Genomic DNA, 24,848 nt, shown 5'->3' on the forward strand with positions numbered 1-24,848 from the left:
TGCTCCAAGAGTCTGGGACACGTTCTCCCACAAGTCCCTACAGAGTCTAGGAGAAAGTGGGCTCCGCTTAGAGGCCCAAGTGGCAAACGGGTAACTCCTGGAAGTTCTGTTTTCCCCCAAAAGAGTGTCCTCCTAAAGTTCTCCCTGGCCATGAACAGTCCTAATGCTCCCCTCCCGTGTGTGCCTAGTCTATCTTCAGCTCCTTCTGCTCCAAGGACTGTGGTCACTCAGTTGTATCCCTCTTTCCATGTCCTCAGTTGAGGTTTTCTTTTTTTTTAAGCTCTCATCTTCTGCCTTAGAATCAATACTGTGTATTGGTTCTAATGAGTGAGGGTCAAGTGACTTGTCCAGGGTCACACCGCTAGGAAGTGTCTGAGATCAGATTTGAACCCATGACCTCCCATTTCCAGGCCTAGCTCTCTTTCCACTGAGCCATAGCCCCCATTTCCATGTTTTACTTATGTGGACCTGGGCCTCAGTTTCCTCATCTTGTCAATAAGAAGGGTCACATGCTGTTCTACATTTTGGATCATAGATTTCTTTCCCGCTTTTCCAAATGATATCCCTTCATTGAATGGCCCTCATTGACTTGGGCCCATATGATATCACCATTACCTAACCATTCTTATTGAAGGCAAGTTTCCCTTGAGGACAGATTAGATGGAATTCTGTAAGAAGCCACATGGAATCCTGTGTTCCAATTCAAGCACATGTTGGAGCCAAACCCACCCAACTCCATGGGAAAGAAACGCTCTCTCCCAAGGTCTAGGCTAAAGACCCAATTACTAAGCTTCTCTTCTTTTCTTTTAAATTTAATTTTTTTCAATAAAAAATCCATTTCCTCTCCCTCCTTCTATCTTCCCCTGAAAAAGAAAAAGGAGAAAATCTTGTAATGAGCAAATCAAGCAAAGCCCATATCAGCCCCCAAATATATCTCAGTCTGTAGCCTAAAGTCCATCACTTCTTCATGAGGAGGTTGAGTCCTTTCCTTCATGGCTGGTCCCCTGAAATCTCTGGATTGCTCAGAGTTCTTAAGTCTGTCAAATACGTTTATCTTTAAAATGTTGAGCGACCAAGCTTCCAGCACTTGCCAAGTTGACTCAGATGGCAAATTCATACAGGAGACATCTGTTTCTGCCCATTCTCCTTTTTTGAGCTTTCATGGAGATTTGTAGACACGTTTAGGGTGGTGTAGTGGGAAGGAAAAAAAGGATGGATGAAGGAATGAATGAAAAGGCATTTACTATGTGGCAATCTCTGGGGATACAAACAGAAAAAGAAAACTGTATCTGATCTCAAGAAAATTTAGGGGGAGACAGCATGCATAGAAAGTAACAGCTGCAGGATGGATGGAAAGGCCAGAGGTCTCCTATGGGTGTAGCATGCATCATTTGGATTCAAGAGACCTAGATTCGAATTCTGGATCCAATATTACTCTAGGAAGGCATGCAAGTCTGGTCACCTTTCTAAGTCAGAGTTTCTTCATCTGTAAAATGGGATCATAACTCTCAGAGTTAATGAGAGAAAAGTGTTTTGTAAACAGTGAAATGCTATCAAAATTAGAGCTATAATAAACATATATAAGGTATTCCAAATGTTTCAGTATACCTTTGAGCTTTGATAGCTTGGAATTCCAGCCTGGGGGCAGCCAGAGAAAATGTGCATGAGGAAATGGAGTGTCTTATGCAAGGAACAGCAAATAGGCCAATGTTGCTGGATCTTAATAAATGAGAAAAGGAGTAGGATCTAAGAGTAAAAAGGTAGGAGGAGGGATCTGCTAAATGGCTCAGTGGATTGAGAAACAGGCCTAGAGAAAGGAGGTCCTGGGTTCAAGATTTTGTCCCTTCCATTATTTAAATTTTTTCAAGAAGAGGCATCATGCATACACACAGCACAGTCTTAAAATAATAGGATCCTTATCCTATAATAATCAATTATTCTTAATCTGGAGTAGGGATTCTCTCGTTTTGTGACATAGACTCCTTTGGCAAATTGGTCTTTTCTCAGAAAAGTATGGTCTGACCATGCCATCATCTCTTCAATAAACTCCAGCAGTTCCCTATTATCTTCAAGATCAAGATAAAATTCTCTGTTTGTCTCTTTTAATGCTCTTTACAACCTGGCACCTTACTCCCTTTCAAGTCTTCTTGTCACCTACTCATACTCTTTTTTTAAATTTTTTTTCCCATTTGAATTAGTTTATTTAGTCAATTTAGAACATTATTCCTCGGTTACAATAATCACATTATTTCCCTCCCTCCCCTCCACCCACCCTTCCTGCAGCCCATGCGTAATTTCATTGGGTATTACTAGTGTCCTTGATCAGAACCTATTTCCATATTGTTGGTGTCTGCACCAGAATGTTCATTTAGAGTCCACATCCCCAACCATATCCCTTCGACCCATGTATTCAAGCAGTTGTTTTTCTTCTGTGTTTCTACTCCCACAGTTCTTCCTCTGAATGTGGATACTGTTCTTTCTCATAGATCCCTCCAAGCTGTTCAGGATCACTGCATTGCCACTAATGGAGAAGTCCATTACATTCAATTGTACCACAGTGTATCAGTCTCTGTATACAATGTTTTCCTGGTTCTGCTCCTTTCACTCTGCATCAATTCCTGGAGGTTGTTCCAGTCTCCATGGAATTCCTCCACTTTATTATTCCTTTGAGCACAATAGTGTTCCATCACCAACATATACCACAATTTGTTCAGCCATTCCCCAATTGAAGGGCATCCCCTCAAATTCCACTTTTTTGCCACCAGAAAGAGCGCAGCTATGAATATTCTTGTACAAGTCTTTTTCCTTATTATCTCTTTGGGGTACAATCCCAGCAGTGGATCAAAGGGCAGACAGTCTTTTAGCGCCCTTTGGGCATACTTCCAAATTGCCCTCCAGAATACTTGGATGAATTCACAACTCCACCAGCAATGCATTCATGTTTCAACTTTGCCACACCCCCTCCAGCATTCATTAATTTCCTTTGCTGTCATGTTAGCTAATCTGCTAGGTGTGAGGTGATACCTCAGAGTTGTTTTGATTTGCATTTCTCTGATTATGAGAGATTTAGAACACTTTTTCATGTGCTTATTAATAGTTTTGATTTCTTTAACTGAAAATTGCCTATTCATGTCCCTTGCCCATTTATCAATTGGAGAATGGCTTGATTTTTTGTACAATTGGTTTAGCTCTTTATAAATTTGAGTAATTAGACCTTTGTCAGGTTTTTGTAATGAAGATTGTTTCCCACTTGGTTGCTTCTCTTCTAATTTTGGATGCATTAGTTTTGTTTGTACAAAAACTTTTTAATTTGATGTAATCAAAATTATTGATTTTACATTTCTAGCTCTTGCTTGGTCTTTCCTTTCCCATAGATCTGACAAGTATACTATCTGTGTTCACCTAATTTGCTTATAGTTTCCTTCTTTATATTCAGGTCATTCACCTGGTGTAGGGTATGAGATATTGATCCAAACCTAATCTCTCCCATACTGTCTTCCAATTTTCCCAGCAGTTTTTATTAAATAGTTTTGGTCCCCAAAACTGGGATCTTTGGACTTATCATAGAGATCTGGGATTGCAAGTCCTCCTTCCTTTGCATTTTTTCCCTGATTTCTCTGGATATCCTTGATCTTTTGTTCTTCCAAATGAACTTTGTTATTTTTTTTTCTAATTCAGTAAAAACGTTTTTTGGTAGTTCAATGGATTTGGCACTAAATAAGTAAATTAATTTGGGTAGGATTGTCATTTTTATTGTTAGCTCATCCAACCCATGAGCAATCAATGTTTTTCCAATTGTTTAGATCTAGTTTTAATTGTGTGGAAAGTGTTTTGTAGTTGTGCTCATATAGTTCCTGTGTTGGTCTCAGCAGATAGATTCCTAAGTATTTTATATTGTCTAGGGTGATTTTAAATGGAATTTCTCTTTCTAATTCTTGCTACTCAGATTTGTTGGAAATATATAGAAATGCTGATGACTTATGTGTGTTTATTTTGTATCCTGCAACTTTGCTAAAGTTGTTGATTATTTCGACTTGCTTTTTGGTTGACTTTCTAGGATTCTCTACTAGACCATCATATATCATCCACAAAGAGTGATAGCTTGGTCTCCTCATTGCCTATTTTAATACCTTCAATTTCTTCATCTCTAATCGCTAATTGTTAGTGTTTCTAGTACAATGTTAAATAATAGAGGTGATCATGGGCATCCTTGTTTTACTCCTGATCTTATTGGGAAGGCTTCTAGTTACCTACTCATACTCCTGTAACCTAACCTTTTCATATTCTGTGATCCTGGGATTCTGGCCTTCTCACTGGCCTCATACATCTCTTGACTCCTTTTTCATTGGACGTTCCCTATGCCTTGGGCTTCCCCAGCCTCTGTGGCTTCCTTTGTTTCAGCTAAATCTCACCTTCTGCAAGTTTCTTCTGCCTTTCCCTATACCGTTTTCCTGAGACAACCTCCAATATATATAGAGAGAGATCTTGGTGGCACATTGTTGTTTGTGTGTTGACTTTCCCTATTGAATATGAACTCCTTAAAGGCAGGGACTGCATTTTTGTCTTTCTTTGTATCCTTGGTGCTTAGTACAGGGTCTGGCACATAGTAGGTGCTTAATAAATGCTTCTTGATTGGCTAATTTGATCCACATATGAGAAGAAAGAATGGGGCGGGGGGAGCATCCCATACAGGTTTTTTTTTCTAACAAGCTTTCCCAAAAAATTTCTAATTATTGGGTTAAACCACAGTATTTTTCTAAAATCTCATCCATTTTATAAAAGGTTATATTTTATTGTTGTTATTCAATGGTCTCAGTTGTCTGATTTTTCTTGACCACATTTGGGGTTTTATCAGCAAAGATTCTGAAATGGTTTTGCCATTTTCTTCTCCAGTTCATTTTATAGATGAGGAAACTGAGGCAAATTGGTTAAGTGACTTGCCCAAGGCCACATAGCTAAAAAATGCCTAAGGCTGAATTTGTACTCAGGTCTTTCTGATTCAAAGGTGCTCTATCTATTGTGCCACCTAGCTGCCCTAACATGTTGCATACTGTATATATAGTATGGTAGAAATGGACAGTCTTGTCTTCAATGTATAACAATTAATGGGCAACTTGACAAAAGAGAATACTGGTAAAAAATTAAAAGCACAATAATAGCTAACATTTAAATATGCTTCGAGGTTTATAAACACTTTGCAAATATCATCTTCCATTTGTATGTGCTAGAACAAACCTCCCATTTATTCCCCATTTTTCTAATCCCCCATTTCCTTTCCAAATAAATATTACAAACTTTTTAATTTTATGTAACAAAATTATACATTTTATTTTCTGTTACCCTCTCTAGTCCTTGTTTGGTCATTAAACTTTTCTCCTATCCACAGATCTGATAGGATTGTTTTCCATTTTCTCCCATTTGTGTGTGTTCTGACCTTTTATATCTACCCTTTAGGAGCTTATCTTAGTATAAAGTATACAATGTGGATCTAAATGGAATCCCCAGCATTCTTAATTCTTCCAATATAAATTATGTTGCTCAAATGTCAGTTAACCACAGTAAACAAGAAATCATTTTGTACCTGCTTATCTGAGTGAAACTGAAGTTCTTATTTCAGAGGGTATCAAGCTTAAAGAAGAAACTTAAGGCAAGTCCAAGAATTCTTAATCTAGGGTCCATGCCTTTTTTTTTTTAAACAACCATTTATTTTGACACCATATTTCAATAGAATTCCTTGGAATCCCAGGGATTTCGTTTTGTACATTTAAAACCATGATTCTGAGAAGGGGTCTTCCTAAACTTGACCAAAGTGCCCAAGGAGGTCCATACCACAAAGAAAGGTAAAGAACTCCTGGTTTAATACAAGACCCACATATTCACATCAGGAAATTGAAGCCCAGAATCAGGGAGTGAATCAACAGAGCCAGGGTTTCCCCAGAGTTCTGTGACTACCGATCCACTGCCATCCACAGATAAGTCTAAAACTCAGTCGAATGAAGTCCAAGACCAGATATCCACTCCAAGGAGTCAGGGATGAAGTTGTTAAATGAGGGAGCAAAAAGTTCTTGCAACCAAGGCCTTTGGTGGAAATTGCAGTGCTATGAACTTCAGCTAGAACTCGATTCTTTGGTGAAACCTTAGCCAACACCCCAAGCAGGCTCGTTCTCTCACTCTGACGGTGGGTATCAGGCATGTGTTTGCTGCTAAGCCCGTGCTCACTTCTGGATTGTAAAAATAAGGGCCAGCCAGTTCAAGCATGTCAAAATACCCTGACATGGAGCAGCAAGGAAGGAATCCTGGCAGATCATTTTGTGACCATCTCCAATAAGTGATGCCTCAGTTTCTGGAAAAAAAAATGACCAATGAGATCAGTGGAGTGAACTCTGCTAAAAGACAGAAATACTTCAGTTCCCTCCTTTACAGAAGGCAGTTGTCAGAGAGATTTGGCAGGTCTCTAAAAGGGGAGTCATGGTATAATTCAGATGTTCTCCAAATATATAGTTTATGGGTACCCGGGGGTCCTCCAAACCCTTTTGGGGGTTCCAAGAGGTCACAACTATTTTCATAATCCTACAAAGATGTCATTTGCCTTTTAAAATATTCCTTCCTTTTCCAGCTACATATCTGGGTGGGGCTAGATTTTCTTCTGACCCAGGGTGCTTATGTTTTGTTTTGTTTTGTTTTTTCATTTTTATGTCTAGATATCCTTCCCCTCCCTCCTTAATTTGGCAACTTAACACTTCACGGAGACTTTCGGGTTACTTTGTACTTCAACCAAAATGCCACAGCAACAAATTGAATACAGAAGCAGCTGTGAGAATCCAGCTGTCTTCTATTCAGCCAGGCAGAAGTTATTTACAAAAAAAAAAGAAGAAAAAATAAGTAAAACAATGCTCATCTTTTCACTTTTTTTTGTTTTGGAAAATATAGTTATTTTCCATAAAAGTTATGCCACTTCTTTTGACGTGTTTATTATTTTATTATTACTTCTAAGGATTTATATATATATAGAGAGAGAGTTATATATCTATATCTATAGTTATATTTATATATCTAAGGATTATTATATAAGAGAATTAATAAATATTTTGATGCATCAATTTTCATTTCTAAAATAGCAAATATGAATGGCTATAACCCACATACACGAAAGCTAGCCAGAGGATCCTCAATCATTTTTAAGATTATAAAGTGATCCAGGACAACTAGGTAGCACAGGTCTGGAGTCAGGAGGACCTGGGTTCAAATCTGCCCTCAGATATTTCCTAGCTGTGTGTCCCTAGTCAATTCACATAACCCCAATTGCCCATTTGCCACTCTTCTTTCTTAGAATTGATACTAAGAGAAGGTAAGGATCTTTTAGAAAAGGAGCACGAAGGGGTCCTAAAACCAAAGTTTCATAACTATTGGTGTCATGGAAGAACCCTAGATTTGGATGACATTTGCACGGACCAGCCTCTGAATCTGGGCTCTGCTCTTTCCTCCCTGTGTGGTCTTAGACAAGTCACCGTACCTCTCCAGCCTCCATTTCCTCAATGTCCACATGTAGGAAGAGATTCCATTTCACCTCCAGTTCTTAGAGAGAGAGCTCTTCATCCAGGACCCACGGCCTTTGCGGCAATACGGAGACGGAGTCTCTTTTACTCGTTAAACATTACTCGATGACAGACGAGAAATGAAATCTCCTGTGTCTAATTCCCGACATCGGACTGGTTGGACAGGTTTTCCCCTGCACTGACCAGTTGTTTGACATCATAAAAGCACGGCCTTCGGAGGTGGGGCTCTGCTGGGAACGGGTCGCCTGCGTCCCAGAATCCCCTGGGTGGTCTCCGTGGCAGAGCACCTTTGGGGGAAGGTTCGCCTCCTTGTCACTTTCAATGCTCACCTTCACCAAGAAGCCCTTCTCGTTTATTTCTCGACCATGGCTCACGGGCCTTGGCTAGCCAGGGTGACAGGAGATTCTGCCTAGGGAACTGCCTTCCATCTCCATCGCCCGCCCAAGAGCCCTGTTCTCCCTCACTGTTATAGTGTACTTACGGCAATAAACTATACCGAGGGCACGAGGACGGCAGGTCTCTTCTCTCACGAGAGATAAGACCTGAATAAAACTGTGATACAAATAACTGTGATTCAAGACTTGAGCAGGCAGAATGCTGAGCTCGTGTCAGAAATCACTTCCAGGGGGCAGCAAGGTGCCTCGGTGGATGGAGGGCCAAACCTAGAGGTCCTGGGTGCCGATCTGGCCTCAGATACTTCCTAGTTGGGTGACCCTGGGCAAGTCACTTAACTCCCATTGTTTTCCCTTTTCTGTTCCTCTTTCTGCCTTGGAGCCAATTTACAATATTGATTCTAAGACAAAAAGTAAGGATTTTAAAAAACAATCACTTTTAGGTTAGAGAGAGTCGGGGAAATCTCCATGAGGAAGATGGCACAGAAGCTGGTTGAGTGCTTGAGAAAAATATTTTCCCTTTATCAAAAATCTTTGGGGATGGCACATCTGAGGCCAATTAGGCCTAGAGAAAGAAGAGAGAATGTGTGTGTGTGTGTGAATATTTATATACGTTCTTTCTCTAATCTATTTTAATTTAAAAATTAATCGAATATAGATTTTAATTTATATTTCAAAAAGTTTAATGAAATTTCCATATTGGGAGGCCCTGAAGGTCTTTTCCTGCTTAGATTTCAGTGCTCTGGGCAAACCTCTAGAAATTGCAGAAAGGAAAGGTGGAGTTCCCTCTGACAACAAACCAAGTCCCCGTCCAGATTAGGCTCCAGTGGCTTTTCCTGCTCCAGGTCCACAGACTCCCTGACCTTGATTTCCAGAGCCATTGGGGAACAGCGAGACTCTTTGGCCTAGCAGTATGTGAGCCTACCAGGCGGGTGAGCCCCTGGCTGTCTTCTCCCGTCCTCCAGCACCTCTTGAATAATGAATGGAAGTGTGATCTGGAAAGATTTCCGAGCTTGAAGCCATGAATGTCTCAGCTTCATTCCTGCCTTAGCCACATGCTGTGGCATTGAGCAAGTCACTCCTCTGGGCCTTCATTTCTTCCTCTGTTAAAGGAAGCATTGGCTCAATAGGTGGCTTCTGGAGCAAATGAGGGATGCAGGATATTTCGGTCAGGCCTTCTAGGTATAAGTTTTCTTAGAGAAGGGGGAGACTTGAGACAAGGAGACTAATACGGGGTCCTCAGTTTCTCCATCTGTGAAATGAGACCGCTGCCTCCCGAGATCTCCCTTCCATAAAGAGCCTTTTCAATGTGTACGGATGGTCTGACGATATTCCATAGGAAGGCTGGCCATCCCCTTCTCCTATCACAAACAGACCACACTCATTCCTTCCTCCATTCCTTTGCCCTTGCTGTTTCTTCTACCTGGAATGCCTTCCCTCTCCCATCACGGAGATCAAATTCCTCCTCAAGCAATTAGCTCTCATAGTTTTACAGTGCTTTCACGTTTACAAAGTGCTGGTAGGGTAATAATTATCCTCGTTTTACAAAAAAGACAACACTCTCCAAGAGCCTCCATGCCTTCCCCAAGGTCCCAGAGCAAGGCAGTGCCAGTACTTTGTAGCAAGCGACCCCAGAACTCCATGGGCCTGAGCCCAGACTGCAGATGCTGAGGGCATGGGGCCCCGTCCAGCTAGGCCAAGTGCAAGCTCTCGGAGGGCAGCCAGGGTCTTTATGCCTCTAGTAGCCAGCAAGAAGTTTGCCTGCATTTCATATGGTACAAAGCAAGATGAATAGAGTCACAATCTGTCTGGCTTTAGGCAAGTTACAGCCTCTTAGGGACTCAGTTTCTTAATCTGCCAAATGAGAGGCTAGACAAGATGGCCTCTAGAAGTTATTCAGTGGTACAATAGATAGAGCCCTGGGGCCAAGTAGGAAGACCTGAGCTCAACTCTGACCTCAGACTAGCTGTGTGACCCTGGGCCAGTCCCTTAACCCCCACTGCCTAAGCCTTATGGCTCTTCTGCCTTGGAAACAAACAGAAAGCAAAGTTTTGTTTTGTTTTTTTAATGGCATTTGGAAATAAAACAGATGAGTAAATGCGATAAATCTGTACCTGAAAGAGCCCTAGGAAGCCTCTAGACCAGCATCCATCTTTTACAGATAAGGAAACTGAGGTCCAGGGAGGGAAGGTTCTTTGGCCAGAGTCATACAGGTAGTAAGTGCCAGAGGTGGGTCCTCCAGTGAGAGTCAGTCCTCAATTGGAATTTGAGACAAGTTAATAACTATCTTTTTTTTTAATTTATTTTTTAAACCCTTTCCTTCTGTTGTGGAACCAATAGGCAGAAGAGTGGTAAGGGTTAGGCAATGGGGGTTAAATGACTTGCCCAGGGTCACACAGCTAGGAAAGTGTCTGACACCAGATTGGAACCCAAGACCTCCTGTCTCTAGGCCTCTGGGGCCACTGAGCCACCCAGCTGCCCCCAATAATTATTAAATGAAGCAAAAAAAAAAATCTGGACAAACTCATATAACATGAGCATATTCATCTCCTATGAAGTGTAATGTTTCCCCTGGAGACTTCTGAGAGTAGCAAGATCCTGAGTCTGTTGGCCTTGGGAAATGGTACCATATTCCAGTTCATTTGAATCACAGATCTTAGCTCTGTGGCTAGTTGGCCAAATGACGTCATCTCCTTGGGCCTCAGTTTACTCATCTGCAAAATGAAGAGGCTGATCTCTGACCTCTGAGTCCTTTTCAGCTCAGTTTCCTTCTCGATTAGGACTTACACTTGTCTGTATTTCTTTTCCCTCTCTGCCCAGAGTTGCCATGCCATTTGGAGGATTTGAGAAGGCATCCAAAATGGTCAAATTCAAAGTTCCAGATTATGACCTGCTCCTGCTAACAGATCCCAGATTCATGGCTTTTGCCAATCCTCTCTCCAGCCGGCGGTCCTTCAATAGAACTCCTAAGGGATGGATATCAGAGAACGTTCCCATAGTGATCACCCCGGTGCCTACAGAGGAGAATGCCGTACCCGAAACAGATGACCTGTGAGGAGCAGCGCAGGCTCTAATGCTCTCATCCCCTCTCGCTGAAATGGAGGCCCCTCTTCTTGCCAGGAGGCTTAACAGAGCGCTTGGTGCCTTAGATCTAATGGATAACCACTTAAGCTACAGTATTCCTTATGTGGAGGCTTGTCTCATTTGCACATAGAATACGAATAAAAGAAACCGATCAGCAAAATTGCTCATATCGTGTGTCGTCATTCGTGTTTCTCGTCCCTGGCCCAGATAGCAACAACATTCCATTTTGAATGAGTAGAATGACTCGATGTAGAGTAAATATAGACATTTTGCCTGCCCGTTTTTTTGAAAGGAGAGTGAGAGTTTGAGAAGACTCGAACGGAATAGAGACTTGAGGGGTTTGGACCAGTGATGTTGACAGTGATGGAGAAGAAATTCGGAAGACCTTGAAGAAAATTTGAAGATGATCTAGACCCCATCCCTCCTGGATGGAAGAAGGAGCAACAATAATCGCTCAATGATACGTGATAATTAAGGGTCAATAAAAGGATTCAGGAGAATCCAGGAGGAATTAGGGAGTAGAAGCTGAAGGAGTAGACTCCGATAGACTCAGGAGTAGGGAGTTGGCAAGATGAAGCAAATTAAGAAGAAGTAAATGGAGCAATTAGAGAAATAAGCAAATTAGTAGAGTGAATCAACGGCTGAGGCAAGCTGGGGAAACAGATAGAAGATTGGTGAGATTTGAGTGTGAGTGTGAAACTGTCCTTTGGTCTAAGGAAAGGAAGTTGAATAGGGTTTTTTGAGTTTTGAAGAGGTGATCATTTTAAGAAGTGATAATAGCTAGATCATCAAACTTGGAATCAAATCCCACCTAGCTACTCCCTAGCTGTGTGACCCTGGACAAGTCACTTAACCCCATTTGCCTCAGTTCTCTCATGTGTCAAATGAGCTGGAGATGGAAATTGTAAACCACTCCAGTATCTCTGCCTAGAAAATCCCAAATGGGGCCATGAAGAGTGGGACACAACTGAAACAACAACAAAGCATTTTAGCTACGTGCATAAGGTCAAACTGTAAGCCCTCTCAAATAGTTTTGTGGATTTTTTAAAAGCTAAACATCTCTGCTATCATGGGAACAAAAGAAATTGTGTAACGGTTTCAGTCTTGATTATGCAATTTTGTATTGCCCCAAGGTGTATGGAGACTGTTGAGGGGAGCAAGCATCTCTAGGTCTGGGCAAATCTGAACTAGGAATCGAATAAAGGGGGCTGGAAAGGCTCAGCAATCCATCCTTCTTAGGTAAGCCTTCCTGAGGGCTGGATATGAGAAATCACTGGACCTGGAGCCCTACCTTGACCCAGGAGGTCTCTAGTGGAGCACCTCAGGGAGCTGGGCATGGCCTTGTCTTTGCAGAACCCTCGCCTTGGACAAAAGCACAGATCACTGGCTCCATCCATTTGTGCTTCCAGAGATAGTTAACATAGGAGATGAAAGAGCTGAGTTCCAAAAGGACCCGAATGGGATAGAGCAGGGATCTGAATTTAGTACAGGATAAAAGACTTGTTCTTGGGTCCAAAAAACGCAACATTACTAGAATGAGATGTATGTGACATGATTAGAAAATATTTGTCTGGGAAAAAAACAAAAAACTCCCAGCTGGAGTTTTAATGAACTGCAATCTGGATCCGAGTCAGCACAGAGATGGAACAACCCCTAAAGTTAATAGGATCTCAAGCTGAATTAGGTGATATAATTTGCCCTCATCAGACCTCAGATGGAGCATTTTGTTCAGTTCTGAGTACCGGGATTTAAGAAAATGTTTGTAAATTAGAGAGTATTTAGAGATGGGCAAGCACAATGGTAATGGTCCATGTCTCAAAGGACATGAACACGAATGTACCCAGTTGCATTGGGTATGTTTAGCATGAAAGAAAAAACAAATCCCGAGGGTGGGAGGCTGTCCATAGTGATTTGAGAGGCTGTTATGTAGAAGACAGATCAAACTTGTTTTGCTTGGCCTCAGAGGCCAAATGGGTGGAACAATGGGTGGAAATTGCAAAAGCCAATTTAGGCTGGCTTTCAGGAAAATCTCAACCACTAGAACTGGACCAAGGCAGAATGGGCTGCCTTGAGGGGTGGGTGAGCCAAGCTTAGAGGTCTTCAAGCACCAACCAGATGCCCCCTTGTTGTGTATGTTATAAAGGGGATTCCATTCTTGTGTGTTCTCTATAGCATCTAACCCAGTTCCTTGTACACATTTGTTTCACTACTGAATTAAAATTCACCTGAAATCAGTGTTAATCCATTTCTGATTAACAGGAATGAACAGAAATCAGTTTCTAAATGTTTACATGAGAATGTAAAATGAGTGCTGGAAGGGATCCAAAAGGCCATCGATTTTGATCTCTTCATTTTATAGATAAGAAAACTGAGGTCCAAAGAATTTACGTGATTTGTCCAAAGTTGCATAAAGGGGCAGAGTCAGGATTTGAATTCAGGTCCTCTGATTCCAGAGCCAATACTCTTCCCACTATACTATACCACCTACTTCCTTATATGTATCATGTGAATTCTTTCAACTCAATAATCCCAACAGTCTTTTGTCTCCAAGTCATCTGAACCAACCAGTCTGGAAGGAGAACTGGAATATTTTCTTGAGGTCTTTGGATTTGGAATTTTGTCCCTTTACTGACTCATTGACTCTGAACTTGGGGCTTCTACAAGATTGGCAGATACATTCACATAATCCAGAGACTCAGGAAAGGAAAAGCAATGATGGAGGATGGACTAAAAATACAACTGGGTGGGGGTTGGTCACCACCAATTCTTTAGGTCTGGTGACTGTGCTAGGAAAACATTCCTGGATTAATGAATGGCTTTGAATTAGTCATTCTTAGCACGTAGAAATAGATTTGGTTTTTTTCAAAGTGCATTAAAGTCATTAGTTAGCTACTCTAAACAGCCTGGTTGGAAATAGATTGAGGTATCCCCCAATCAAGAAAAACAAGAGAGAGGAGGATGATGACCATAGGATGGCCCACTGACAGTCAGTGTCCTTGACATAGCCCAGATAAAGATCTCGCGTGCCTGAATCCCCAAACTGAAGTCACAGTGACTTCTGCTCACCTGCTAGCGTGGTAGAGACAGTGTCAAGTGTCTGCCCATGCTGGAGTGTGATGGAATATTTTTGAAGTATTTAAAATATTTTTAAAATAATAAAATATTTAAAAAAGAAAAAAGTAAATACAAATAAAGAAACAAACCTAGTCCTTTGGATAAAATTATACCCCCTGGTCAGTTCCTTCATTCTTTGCAGGCAGTCTCAGATGCTTACTCTCTCTGTGACACTGGGCAAGTCACAACCTCTGTTTACCTCAACTGTAAAATGGGGATAATAATAGCACCTAAACTCCCAGGGTTATTCTGAGGATCAAAGGAGATAACATCGATTAAGAGCTTACTTAGCACAGTGCCTGGCACATAATACTTACTTCATAATATAACTAAGCCTAGAAGGATACTCAGGATCCTCAGAAGGGGGAGTGAGGAGAAAATGACCATCGCCATGAGAGATTGCCAAAGAGGATGCATGGAGAGAGAAGAAGAACTATTAAGATTAGGAGTACTTAAAAGTTCATTTTGACTAAACTACATGAAAGACAATAACATGAAATAAGGCTTGAAAAGTAAGTTGGAGTCACACCACTGGAGGCCTTAAATGCCAGACCAAACAACTTTGTATTTGATTCTAAAAACAATACTTAATCAATACTTAATTAGTAAGCACTTGCTATGTTCAGGGCACTCTCCACTAGAGAAGGAAATGGCCCAGAACCCATATTTACCAAAAAAAACCATATTGAAACACTAAGAGAAACAGCATTCGATGATGGACTTCTCAGGTAATGTTAGCTTGGGCAGACTTTAGGAGACAGCGGAGGACAAGAGTCAAACCTGAATGAATGACTAGACAACATGTTCTGGGCACTCTGCTATGGGATAGGAGCACAAAGACAAAAATTAATGAGTTCTTGTCCTCGGGGAGCTTCCTTCTTGCCTTGGAAGGAATTAGCTTTGGGAGGAGGGAGAAACAGAATGAAGAACAGATGACTTTGGAGCGGCACACCTGGATGACTGGGAGGAAGGAAGGAAGATGATGCCCTGGACAGGAATGGTGATGCCCTTGAAGGGAACAGGGAAGTTCGAAAAAGAGGAGGGTTCTGGGGGAAAAGGTGATGAGTTCTGTTTTAGACATGCTACATTCAAAACGACTGTAGGATGTATGAGTTGAGATGTCCCATATGCAGTTGGTGATACAAGACTAGAACAAAGGAAAGCAACTAGGGCTGGACATATACATCTGAGAATCGTCTACATAAAAATAATGTTTAAACCCATGAAATCTAGAAAGGGACCACATGGGAGAGAATATAAAGAGAAGAGGATCAAAGCCCTGAGGTACCAAGGGTGTGCTAGAGAAAGCTCAAACTAGCTTTAAAAAAAAAAAAAAAAACCTTACTTTCTGTCTTAGAACCAATACTGAGTATGGGCTCCAGGGCAATAGAGTGGTAAGGGCTAGGCAATGGGGGTTAAGTGACTTGCCCAGGGTCACACAGCTGGGAAGTGTCTAAAGCCAGATTGGAACCCAGGACCTCCTGTTTCTGGGCCCGACTCTCAGTCCACAGAGCCACCCAGTTGCTCCCCTCAAACTAGCTCTTGAGGACTTAGGGATAAATTTTCAATGTGAGCATTTATACCCAGGAAATTAGCAGTTGCTTCCAGCAGGGCTTGACTTGTTTTGGGATCATCTAGATTTAAGAAAGTGATGGAGAAAATGTTAATCTTGCAGATTAAAATTAGAAATTTATACATTTCTTTTTCTGGAGATCCAGTTGTAAAATGTTTACTAACACACACCACTGGTGGACATCCATAGTAGAAATGAAAATAGGGGTGAGGATCCAGAACCTGAGACTGCGGGAAAGCATTTGGACAGATAGGAGAACCAGGAGAGAGAGTGTTCAATAGCATAACTACTGCAGAGAATTCAAGCAAGAAAAAACAGAGGATAAAGAATGAGAAGCTTGCTCTGGGCAAAAATGCCCTCTTCTCTTCTAGGAACAATCACAGACTTTGATAACAACCCTGATGCAAGATTCTCCTCCTCTGCTCTGTCCAATCCCACAGAATGGAGGGCTGTGATGTTTATAGTTTTAAGCATGTGGTTTTCAACATTACATTCCCCTAAAGACCCCCATGATCCAGAAAAACCCATGACTATCATGGGATTCCCAGGCTAGGATCATGATGGTACTTTTGAAACTCCCTGTACTTTCCCTCCTTTAGCTTATCTTATAGTTGACTTTCTTCCCAGGGTACAGAAAAACTCTTCTCAAGATTTTTGAAAATCAGTCAGGAAAACTAGAAGTTTTATTGGGTGGGAGTGGGGGGATAAGGGTTTTGAGAATTGGGGTTGCAAGCCAACTACTATTCTGAGAACCATACACTGAATATCATCCCACACCGTCCTCCCTCTTTTTAATTTTAGAGTTGTGTAATTCTCACCTGCCTCAGTTTCCCCTATATGCAACAACTAATGACATTGATTAAACATAATTAAACACTCTTCATCTTGAGAACTCATCTTCATCTGGACTCTGCTCCTTCTGTTCCAGGTTGCTTGCAGAATCTTGGGGGTGAGGTCCTCCTACTAAGAAAAATTCTTTTGCAAAACTAACATTTTATAAAATAAATTCTTCTACCTCAGGTTCTATAGGAGATCCAGAAATTCCTGGGACATTAATTTTTAGTCTAAAGATTAGCTTCTCAAAACTACTTCTACTTATTTCTATGGAATATCAATTACAGATCATCAAAAGAATTTCAGTTGTCTAAAGCTATCACTTAGTCAATTCTAACTTCTACTAGTCAACTTGCTTACTTGGAAAATGGAAACTTTCCATCTTACAATCTGTATCCTGTGCTGATCGTAAGAATTTGTCACAAAAGAAAGGCAGGGAAAATGATCTTTAGCTGTCCTCACAGTTCTTTCAAAGACAAAAAATGAGTAGGTCCACACTGTCTGACTTCACGTACATGTCAGAGCTATCACTGACTCATGCCATAACTGTTTCACTCAGGGACCATCAGAAACCAGTGTGGCTTACCAAGTCAGAAGGATCCTACCTCAGGTTCAGACTGAGATTGTCCTCTCAACTTTCTATAAGGACTTTCACTTGTCCTCCGAGTATCTTCTTATTCTCTTCCAATGGTGGTTCAACTATCAGACAGCCAGATTTTAATTCCAAGTTCACCATAATATTAGGTGTGATTCCCATAAACCTTTATCTTAAATTACAAAAATCCTACTCATCATAGCTGAAAGAAAACCTTTTCTCTTAGTGTTCTAATTTCATTCATTTTCCATAATTTCAAACAGGCTTCCTGTTTACTTGCTTATTTATTCTAATGATTTCTAAAAATCCTACTTTGAATTCATCTAAAACAAATGTTCTTCTCCTTAACTTCTTCAAACAGTAAATGATGATTCTGTATTTCTTCTATTCCTTATTTGTATTTGCCTTGCCATGGTCTGCTCTTACTCTATCCATTTAAACTTCCTCAGTCTCTAGACATCCACTCTTTTCCCCCTCAAGACTTCTGTTTCGAGCAGCATCACATTCATTCTTCCCCTTCACATACCTACTTGCATTGTTCCTACAGCATATCTGCCTTCTGGCTCTGATCAAGAGGCCCCATATTCTATTATGTCTCCTCTACCTTATGCCTTTCACGTGCTTATTGTACACCTTCCTCACCTTCTACTACTTGCTTTTGCCATTACTCAATTTAATTTCCACCAGGTACTCTGTCACCTGCTATTAGTGGCTCAGAAGAGTCCTGATTATCATTCTTCTTATCAATTGCATCATCATTCACATACATAATTTACATATTATACCTTTACATATTGTCTTATCCAATTCACCTCAGATATTAGTTTTCTTCACAGTACAAATTAAATAAATCCTTTATGTTCACCATTCTACAGGCCAATAGATAACATTTAAGTCCATATTTACATTCAGTAAATTTTTACCCAAGGTACATATTTTGTTGACAATTCATATAGCCCAATCGGTTACAACAAATGCTTACAAATTCAGAAATCCTTTTTGCAATATTCCAAACTCTTAATACATATTTCATTTCAGATTTCAAAATTTAAAACTCTTCCCCAATGTTCATTACATTTTCATTTGTTGCTTAATTCAATAGCACATATACTAGAAGAACCTTTTCACATTCTCTTCAGTCTATCCAAACTTTAGGTCATACAGAATCTTCTCCATATTGCATCACATCTTCTTCTTGTAAGCTGGTACTAAATCCTTATACACTTTACACCCATTTTATTAAACCTTTATATTCATTAAGCAGCCAGCACAGCACTTATCAGGTGTTTGCTTCTTTTCTGCTTCTTTAAAGCAAAAATCCTTTCTGCATCAGGCTGGCTATTAATTACATTCAATCAATTCTCAAATTCTGTTGACTCAAATAAAAAACATTTCAGGTATGTCCAAACATTCAAATCTCTAACCATTGTTCATTTCAAATCTCAGTGAGAACTAATAATTCTCTTATCATTGAGTTCAGAATCAGTCTTATCTGGAATCTTATACAACTGAAAGACAATGTTCAACACTGAATCACTTTATAGTCATTTCGCACAATCCCACCGGTACATTTCAGAATCATGTATGATTTTCCAAAATCATCTACATCAATCTCAAAAATTACTTTTATGTAAAATCCAAACAAATTGTGGGATCAAAATCTCCCTTCTTTTGTTCTAATCTCCCCTTTTATCCCACCTCAGTGGCCAGCCAAAAAAGGAGAAATGGAAAAATATTGAACAGATCTTTTTGCATTTGTTCTCTATTAAAAGTTGAGGGCCAAGTTCCTTTTTCACTTAGATGGTCATAAAGTTTAAGAGGTCCAAAAATTCCCATTTCTTCTTGAATCTCTCAAACACATTCTCTGGTCTATCTGCTCTCCCATTTTCCAGAATGATGGGGGAACAAAATTTATCTCAAAATCACTTCAAGTTTTCTTTTCCCAGCTCTCCTTTTTGTGTGCACTCATGACAATACAGGGTCACAAACAGCCCAAACAGACAACAAGCAAACAGTTAACATAAACTTTGAAAGCATGCTTCAACAGTGATTCCAGGAATAGAAATCTCCATAGCCTCGTTCAGCAGTTCACTCACAATTATGTCTTCAGGCATAGGAGGAAAGCTTCTTGTCTCTCAAGGCTTTGTCCTCGTCTTCAGTAAGGCCAAAGGAAGACATTTGGTCCATGGTAACTGAGTTTCCACTATCATCTTGGGATCCATTCTCCCCACCTTCCCCAAGAAGGTGGGGTACCATGAGACATGCAAATTGCTTTTGCTAATCCTACCAACATCTTGGATGTAAAATGAATCCCATTCTCAGAATCAATAATCTTGATGAGGCCATATCTTGGCACAAGGTGCTCAAGTAAAATTCTGGTTACTGTCTGAGCAGTGGATTGGCTAACTCCAGCCAGCTGTTCTGGCTTCAGTAAATCCATTAGCACTTGATTTAGTAATTCCACATAAATGAATTCTTTCCCTTTGTTGGAAATCAGGCCTCTCTCTTCTAGAATTTCAAAGCCTAGTTGAATGCATGTAATTCACAGGTTTGGACTGACCAGGCCTCTGGAGGGTGGCTTCTCTCCATTAGATCCTCTTTGCTTTCCTCAGTTACAGCATAGACTTGCCTTCCTTTTCCATCTAAGATTCTTGAGGATCCATCTACAAATACGTTCACTTTCCAGGCAGGGGAGACTCTTGCAAATTCTTCCTCACTTTAGTCTGATAATCTATCACTTCCATCTCTGTTTCCTTTTGCTCATTATGATTTTCTTTCCAAATTCCCCATGGAAACTTTGCAGGGTTCAAATCTGATATCAGAACTAGGTCAGCTTTCTCTAACAATATGACCTCATACTTCAACATCCTTGAGTCTCTGTGAGAGGGAGAATCTACTGCTCTCTCTGTAGTTTGTAACAATTCTCTTTTGAGTGGTCTATTCTGGAGGCCTTCCAAATTAATTATTCCATCCTTCCTTCCTAGGAGTCTGTCCATTCTTAACCTGTACTTCCTGGAAGAGCTCCTTTAATGGATTATTCACCCCATCTTCCATTTCCTGGAGTTTTCTCTTGCTATTTAGCCAGGGATACGTGGTTACATCTAGGCCAGAGTTCAAAGAATCCGTGATTTCCTCTATCTCCTGTTTGACTTCATAAACCTCATTCAGGTTCTGGTTCTGAGGCACATCTGTTCTTATGCTCAGAACAATATTCTCCTGAGGGACTGGAGTGTTCTGTTCTTGAGGGGTGTTCCTGCTCATCCTCTCTCTCTGCTTCTGAGCAAACTATGTCTTGCACTCTCTCTCTTGTTTAGGGCATCCCCTTTTAATATGCCCCTCCTCGCCACAGTTGTAACATATTAAGGGAGCTCCTACTTTCTCTGGGGACTTTCTTGTCCCTTCTTCTTTCTCTTTCTTTCTCAATCTGGCATATTTGTTCTGTGTCACCTCTCTGATGGCCCTAATGAAGGTTTTGGCTTCCTCTTCTTCTCTCCTGACATATACCAGCTGGGCTTGCTGGAGTAATTCTTCAAGAGGTTTCATTATCCATTCTTCCATCTTATTAGGTTTCTTCTATATATCTGGCCATGAATTAGTGACCAAGTAGCTCTTTAAGAGATTTTGTCCAGCAGGCTCAGTCAAGTCTACTCCAGAATACTTACTAAATGCCTCTCTTAATCTATATATATAAACTCAGTTGGAGACTCATCTTTTCTGTTTGGTCTCAGAAATCTTATGCATATTCTGACTTTGAGGTACTGCTGTCCATATCCCTTGGGTAGTCATCTTTCTAAGATCTCTCATATTCGTTTGATGGGTGGGCTTATTGTTGTCTGGGTGGGGATCTCTTATAGAGCATTTTGCCCTGCCATTGGCATTTCCTTCCTCTTCTGGTTGCTGATGGTCTCATGCTCTCCTAGCTGCTCTTTTAATCTGCCCTCTTTCTTCCTCAGTGAATAATTGCTTCGGAATGGCCATCGTCTCTGGCCATGAATATAAATTTGGCCCTAAAAATTGATCAACTTGATCAGCAACACCCACAGGATCTTCTAACAGAACTGCCATGGCTCTTCTGAACCTCAGAGGCGCTGCGAGGGGAGCTAACACATTCTAGCCCCTGTCCTACTGGCACTTCTGAGTGGATACTGCTTAATAAATCCCCCAAAAGGGGAAGTCATCTGGTCTTCTAGTAACCTCGTAACTTCTCTGTTCACCTGTTCACGGAGGTCTGGCAGAGGAATAGCTGCTGCCTCTGCTGCTGCTTAGAGTTTTGGCAGTGGGGGAGCTGATGGAACTATAGGTGCCTCAGGAGGCTCTGGTTCTATTTGGGGTGCTGGTGCTGGCACAGGAGGCACAGGAAGAGCAGGTGGTAAAACTGTAGATCCCACTGCTCTATTTTCCTCCTCTTTCTCTCGTTACCAAAGTTTCTGTATCTGGCTGCCATAATGCAGCATATGCTATTTCCCTATCATTTTTAAATTTTCTCCTGTTAACAGTCTTATTTAGGATCTCACAAACTATATAATCATTAGATCCAATTTTAGCCACAAGGTGTGGGTCTGTGTGCCAATCTATGAACGTTCCTGGGTCAAAGTGTTCATATATATCTAGGGGAATTTTTCCAAGCTTTCAATTTAGCTCCTAAAGGACTCTCCCTAGGAATTGGGTTCACTTCCCTCTTGTATGGATCCACGTCCTCTATTGTGCATTTTTTTTTCCTCTGGGCTGATGCTTTCTGCACCATGTTTTTTTCTTGAAATTTCTAATTTGGGGGGCAGCTGGGTAGCTCAGTGCATTGAGAGCCAGGCCTAGAGACGGAAGGTCCTGGGTTCATATCAGGTCTCAGACACTTCCTAGCTGTGTGACCCTGGGCAAGTCACTTGACCCCCATTGCCTAGCCCTTACAGCTCTTCTGCCTTAGAACCAATACACAGTATTGACTCCAAGGTGGAAGGTAAGGTTTAACCAAAAAAATTTTCTAATCTTGCTTTTTTCTTTTTTTTTTCAGGCACAGCTTAATGTGGCAATCTGCCTGAGACTGCCCTATCTCTGGCCATTTCTCTCCCTGCTTATCTTCAAAGGGGGCTTTTACTTTTCAGTTGTTGGCTCCCTATAAACTGGGGGCCACTTCACTTTCCCTCCCTGAAAACTGCTCCTCAACATGACCATACACAGGCCTCTGACAAGGTCTCCAGCTCAGACTCCCTAATCATACTTGCTGAAGGATTTTCCTCTTTGGAAGCCCGGCTTATTCCCTTATCCCACCTAGCCTTATCATTCCACTTCCATCTTCGGACTTCCCAAATTAGAAATTCCCTTTCTCCCTTTTCCATCTCTCTGAAGCTATACACACACATACAAGCTCTTCGTCCTGTTCTTAGCTGTATCTCGTGGAGATACAAAACCGTGGTAATAAGGATTCCCACTCCCTTTGCTTGGCCTTAAAGAGTCCCCTGGACTCTGCCAGGCAGCTATTCAAACTGTGTCCATTCACACACAAGCTTAGAGAGACATGACACCTCCCCGCTAGGTTCACAGCTCATACTCACGCAAAATCAATGGTGTCCACGTTAGAAGTGTTGGCTCTGGTCTCTTCTCTTGCATCGGTCATTCCCTATCTGCTCTCTTGATCGAAGGGGCTTTTTAGAAGCATACAGAAGGACTCAGATTTGTCCAGATGGGTAAACTGAGGCACTCCTAGCATCCTAGAATCCTGGGCATGCCCCCATCTGTATGGAGTGGAATTTTGGGAAGGCTCGTGCCCCCAGAAATCACTCTAATGAACAGACAGAGGACTTGATAAGAAGCTAGCAGAGAAAGCAGCTTTATTCAGAGAAAACAGCAGACAGCAGGGAGGAGGAGAAGGGGGAGGGAAAGGAAAAGGGATTCTGCCCCCACAAGTCACTTGCCTGGGGCAAAAATGTCCTCTCTTCTTCTAAGTACAATCACAGACTTTTATAATAATCCAGACGCAAGATTCTCCTCCTCCCTGCTGTCCAATCCCATAGAAGAGGAGAGTTGTGACGTTCACAGTCTTGTCGACATTATGCACCCCTCAAGACCCCCCTGATCCAGAAAACCCATGACTATCAGGCTGCGTGCGACCATAAGGATACTTTTGAAACTCCCTGTACTTTCCCTCCTTCAACTTATCTTCCGGATGGGCTTTCTTCCCAGTGTACAGACAAACTCTTCTCAAGGTTTTTGAAAATCGGTCAGGAAAACTAGCAGTTTTATGAGGTGTGGGGGAGGGGGGGCAGGCAGTTTTAGTGGAAGGAATAGTACCACTGAGGGGTCTTGAGAACTGGGGTTACAAGTCAAATACTACTCTGAGCATTGCACACAGAATCTCCTGCCGCACATATTCCTATAGAGTGACACGACACTAACACCAAGTTCTACGTCTGAAACCATCCTGGGTTTATGTCCCAAGAAGCTGATTCTTCAAGGCTTCCAGTCTGGAATCTTGCCTCCAGGATCACAATGGTTCAAGCTCCCCCAGCACCTGTGTCCAGAACTAAGAAGAGCCGACCAAATAGGGTTCTCAAGGCCCAGAACCTAAAGTGTGGAGGGGGAAAGGTGGCCCCTTCTCTCCACTTCATTTAGTTCATGGAGACCAGGCTCTCCTTCCCCCCAATGCTGCCTGAAAGAGAGAAAAAACAGTCCTAAGCTGATGGTTTTAAAGCAAACCCTGTCCTATCTACACGGCCAATGGAAAAGGCTGCTTCACTCAAGACAGAGAAACTGCAGGATGTCTTCTTTTCCCAGAAGCAGGTTCCTGCCATCTCTTCCATGGATGCCTCCATCTTTGGTCACCTAAGCATGTGCCTGAGCGTGGTCACATAAGAAAAAATGCAGTAAGTCTTATTGCAATTGGGCAGATCTACAGATCAGAGCCCATCCGCTTCTTGCTTTCCAACCTGTGACACTTTTCCATCCATATCCCGTCTCTAATGAAGTCTCCACAGGGTGCCATGTGTCCTTTAGGTCTCCTGAGCTCATAAGCATGACAGTTCAGCATCTATGCTCCCCCCCCCCCCCACTACCCTGTACAGTCCCTAGGCCTTGGCAAGTTTTCATTTGGTGATGTCCTTTGTACCACTTTTGGGCTGATATGGCTCACTGGCAGCATGTAACATCCATCACATGTTCCTTCAGGGGACCAAGAATACTGCTGGTAATGGTGGTGATGATGATGATCAATGGCTCATGGCAGCTATAGCTTGCTACCACTTAACCACCTCCATTTTAAACTAAAATCTGAAAACGTTTCCAGTGCTCCGGCAGTCGAGAAGTCATGAACTCTCACAAAGAATCCTGCTAAGTAAGATGATGCATCCAAAGTGTGCAAAGAACATTCAGAACTTACTAGCTCAGGGCATGGGTGTACCAGCAGGCTTATTCATGCTGACATTTCTCAACCTTATTGCTTAGGAGAAAGAACTGGCATGACATCATTGCATTTTTTCCCCAGCCACCACAGCCTTTCATCGTAGTTTCCAGGAATGCTTTCAATCCTGCTTTTCTTCTGAAGAAGTCTTTCCACCTCCACCAACTTTGTTCCAGGGGAAGACTGGCTGCTGCTTTTGTCTGGGGAGTGGAGGGATGCCAGCCCAAGGCCAAAAATGAGAGAGGGCATGAATACCCTAGCCGATTAAATGGGACTAGCTGTTTAGTCTCCCCCAGTCGATTAAAGGGGC

At 41.7% G+C, this 24,848-nt stretch overlaps 1 protein-coding gene and 1 long non-coding RNA gene across 6 annotated transcripts in view; one reads left to right on the forward strand and one right to left on the reverse strand.

The window, feature by feature from the left end:
* Positions 1-11,192, forward strand: part of MYOZ2 (myozenin 2) — a 50,142-nt gene extending 38,950 nt beyond the window's left edge. For all 5 annotated transcript variants that reach the window (XM_016422919.2, XM_007495551.3, XM_007495552.3 and 2 more), the window contains one exon: positions 10,769-11,192. In XM_016422919.2, coding sequence (XP_016278405.1) covers positions 10,769-11,003 — 235 coding nt within the window. In that variant the 3' untranslated portion in view covers positions 11,004-11,192. The remainder of the gene's footprint in view (positions 1-10,768) is intronic.
* On the reverse strand, positions 5,661-23,465 carry LOC103102685 (uncharacterized). The gene is made up of 2 exons (XR_008913061.1): positions 22,698-23,465; positions 5,661-6,343 (listed from the first exon to the last, which is right to left on the reverse strand). It is a non-coding gene; the product is annotated as an uncharacterized LOC103102685 (long non-coding RNA).
* Positions 23,466-24,848: the final 1,383 nt, after the last annotated feature.

The sequence above is a fragment of the Monodelphis domestica genome, chromosome 6 (genome assembly GCF_027887165.1).
Source record: "Monodelphis domestica isolate mMonDom1 chromosome 6, mMonDom1.pri, whole genome shotgun sequence".
In the NCBI taxonomy this organism is placed as follows: domain Eukaryota; kingdom Metazoa; phylum Chordata; class Mammalia; order Didelphimorphia; family Didelphidae; genus Monodelphis; species Monodelphis domestica.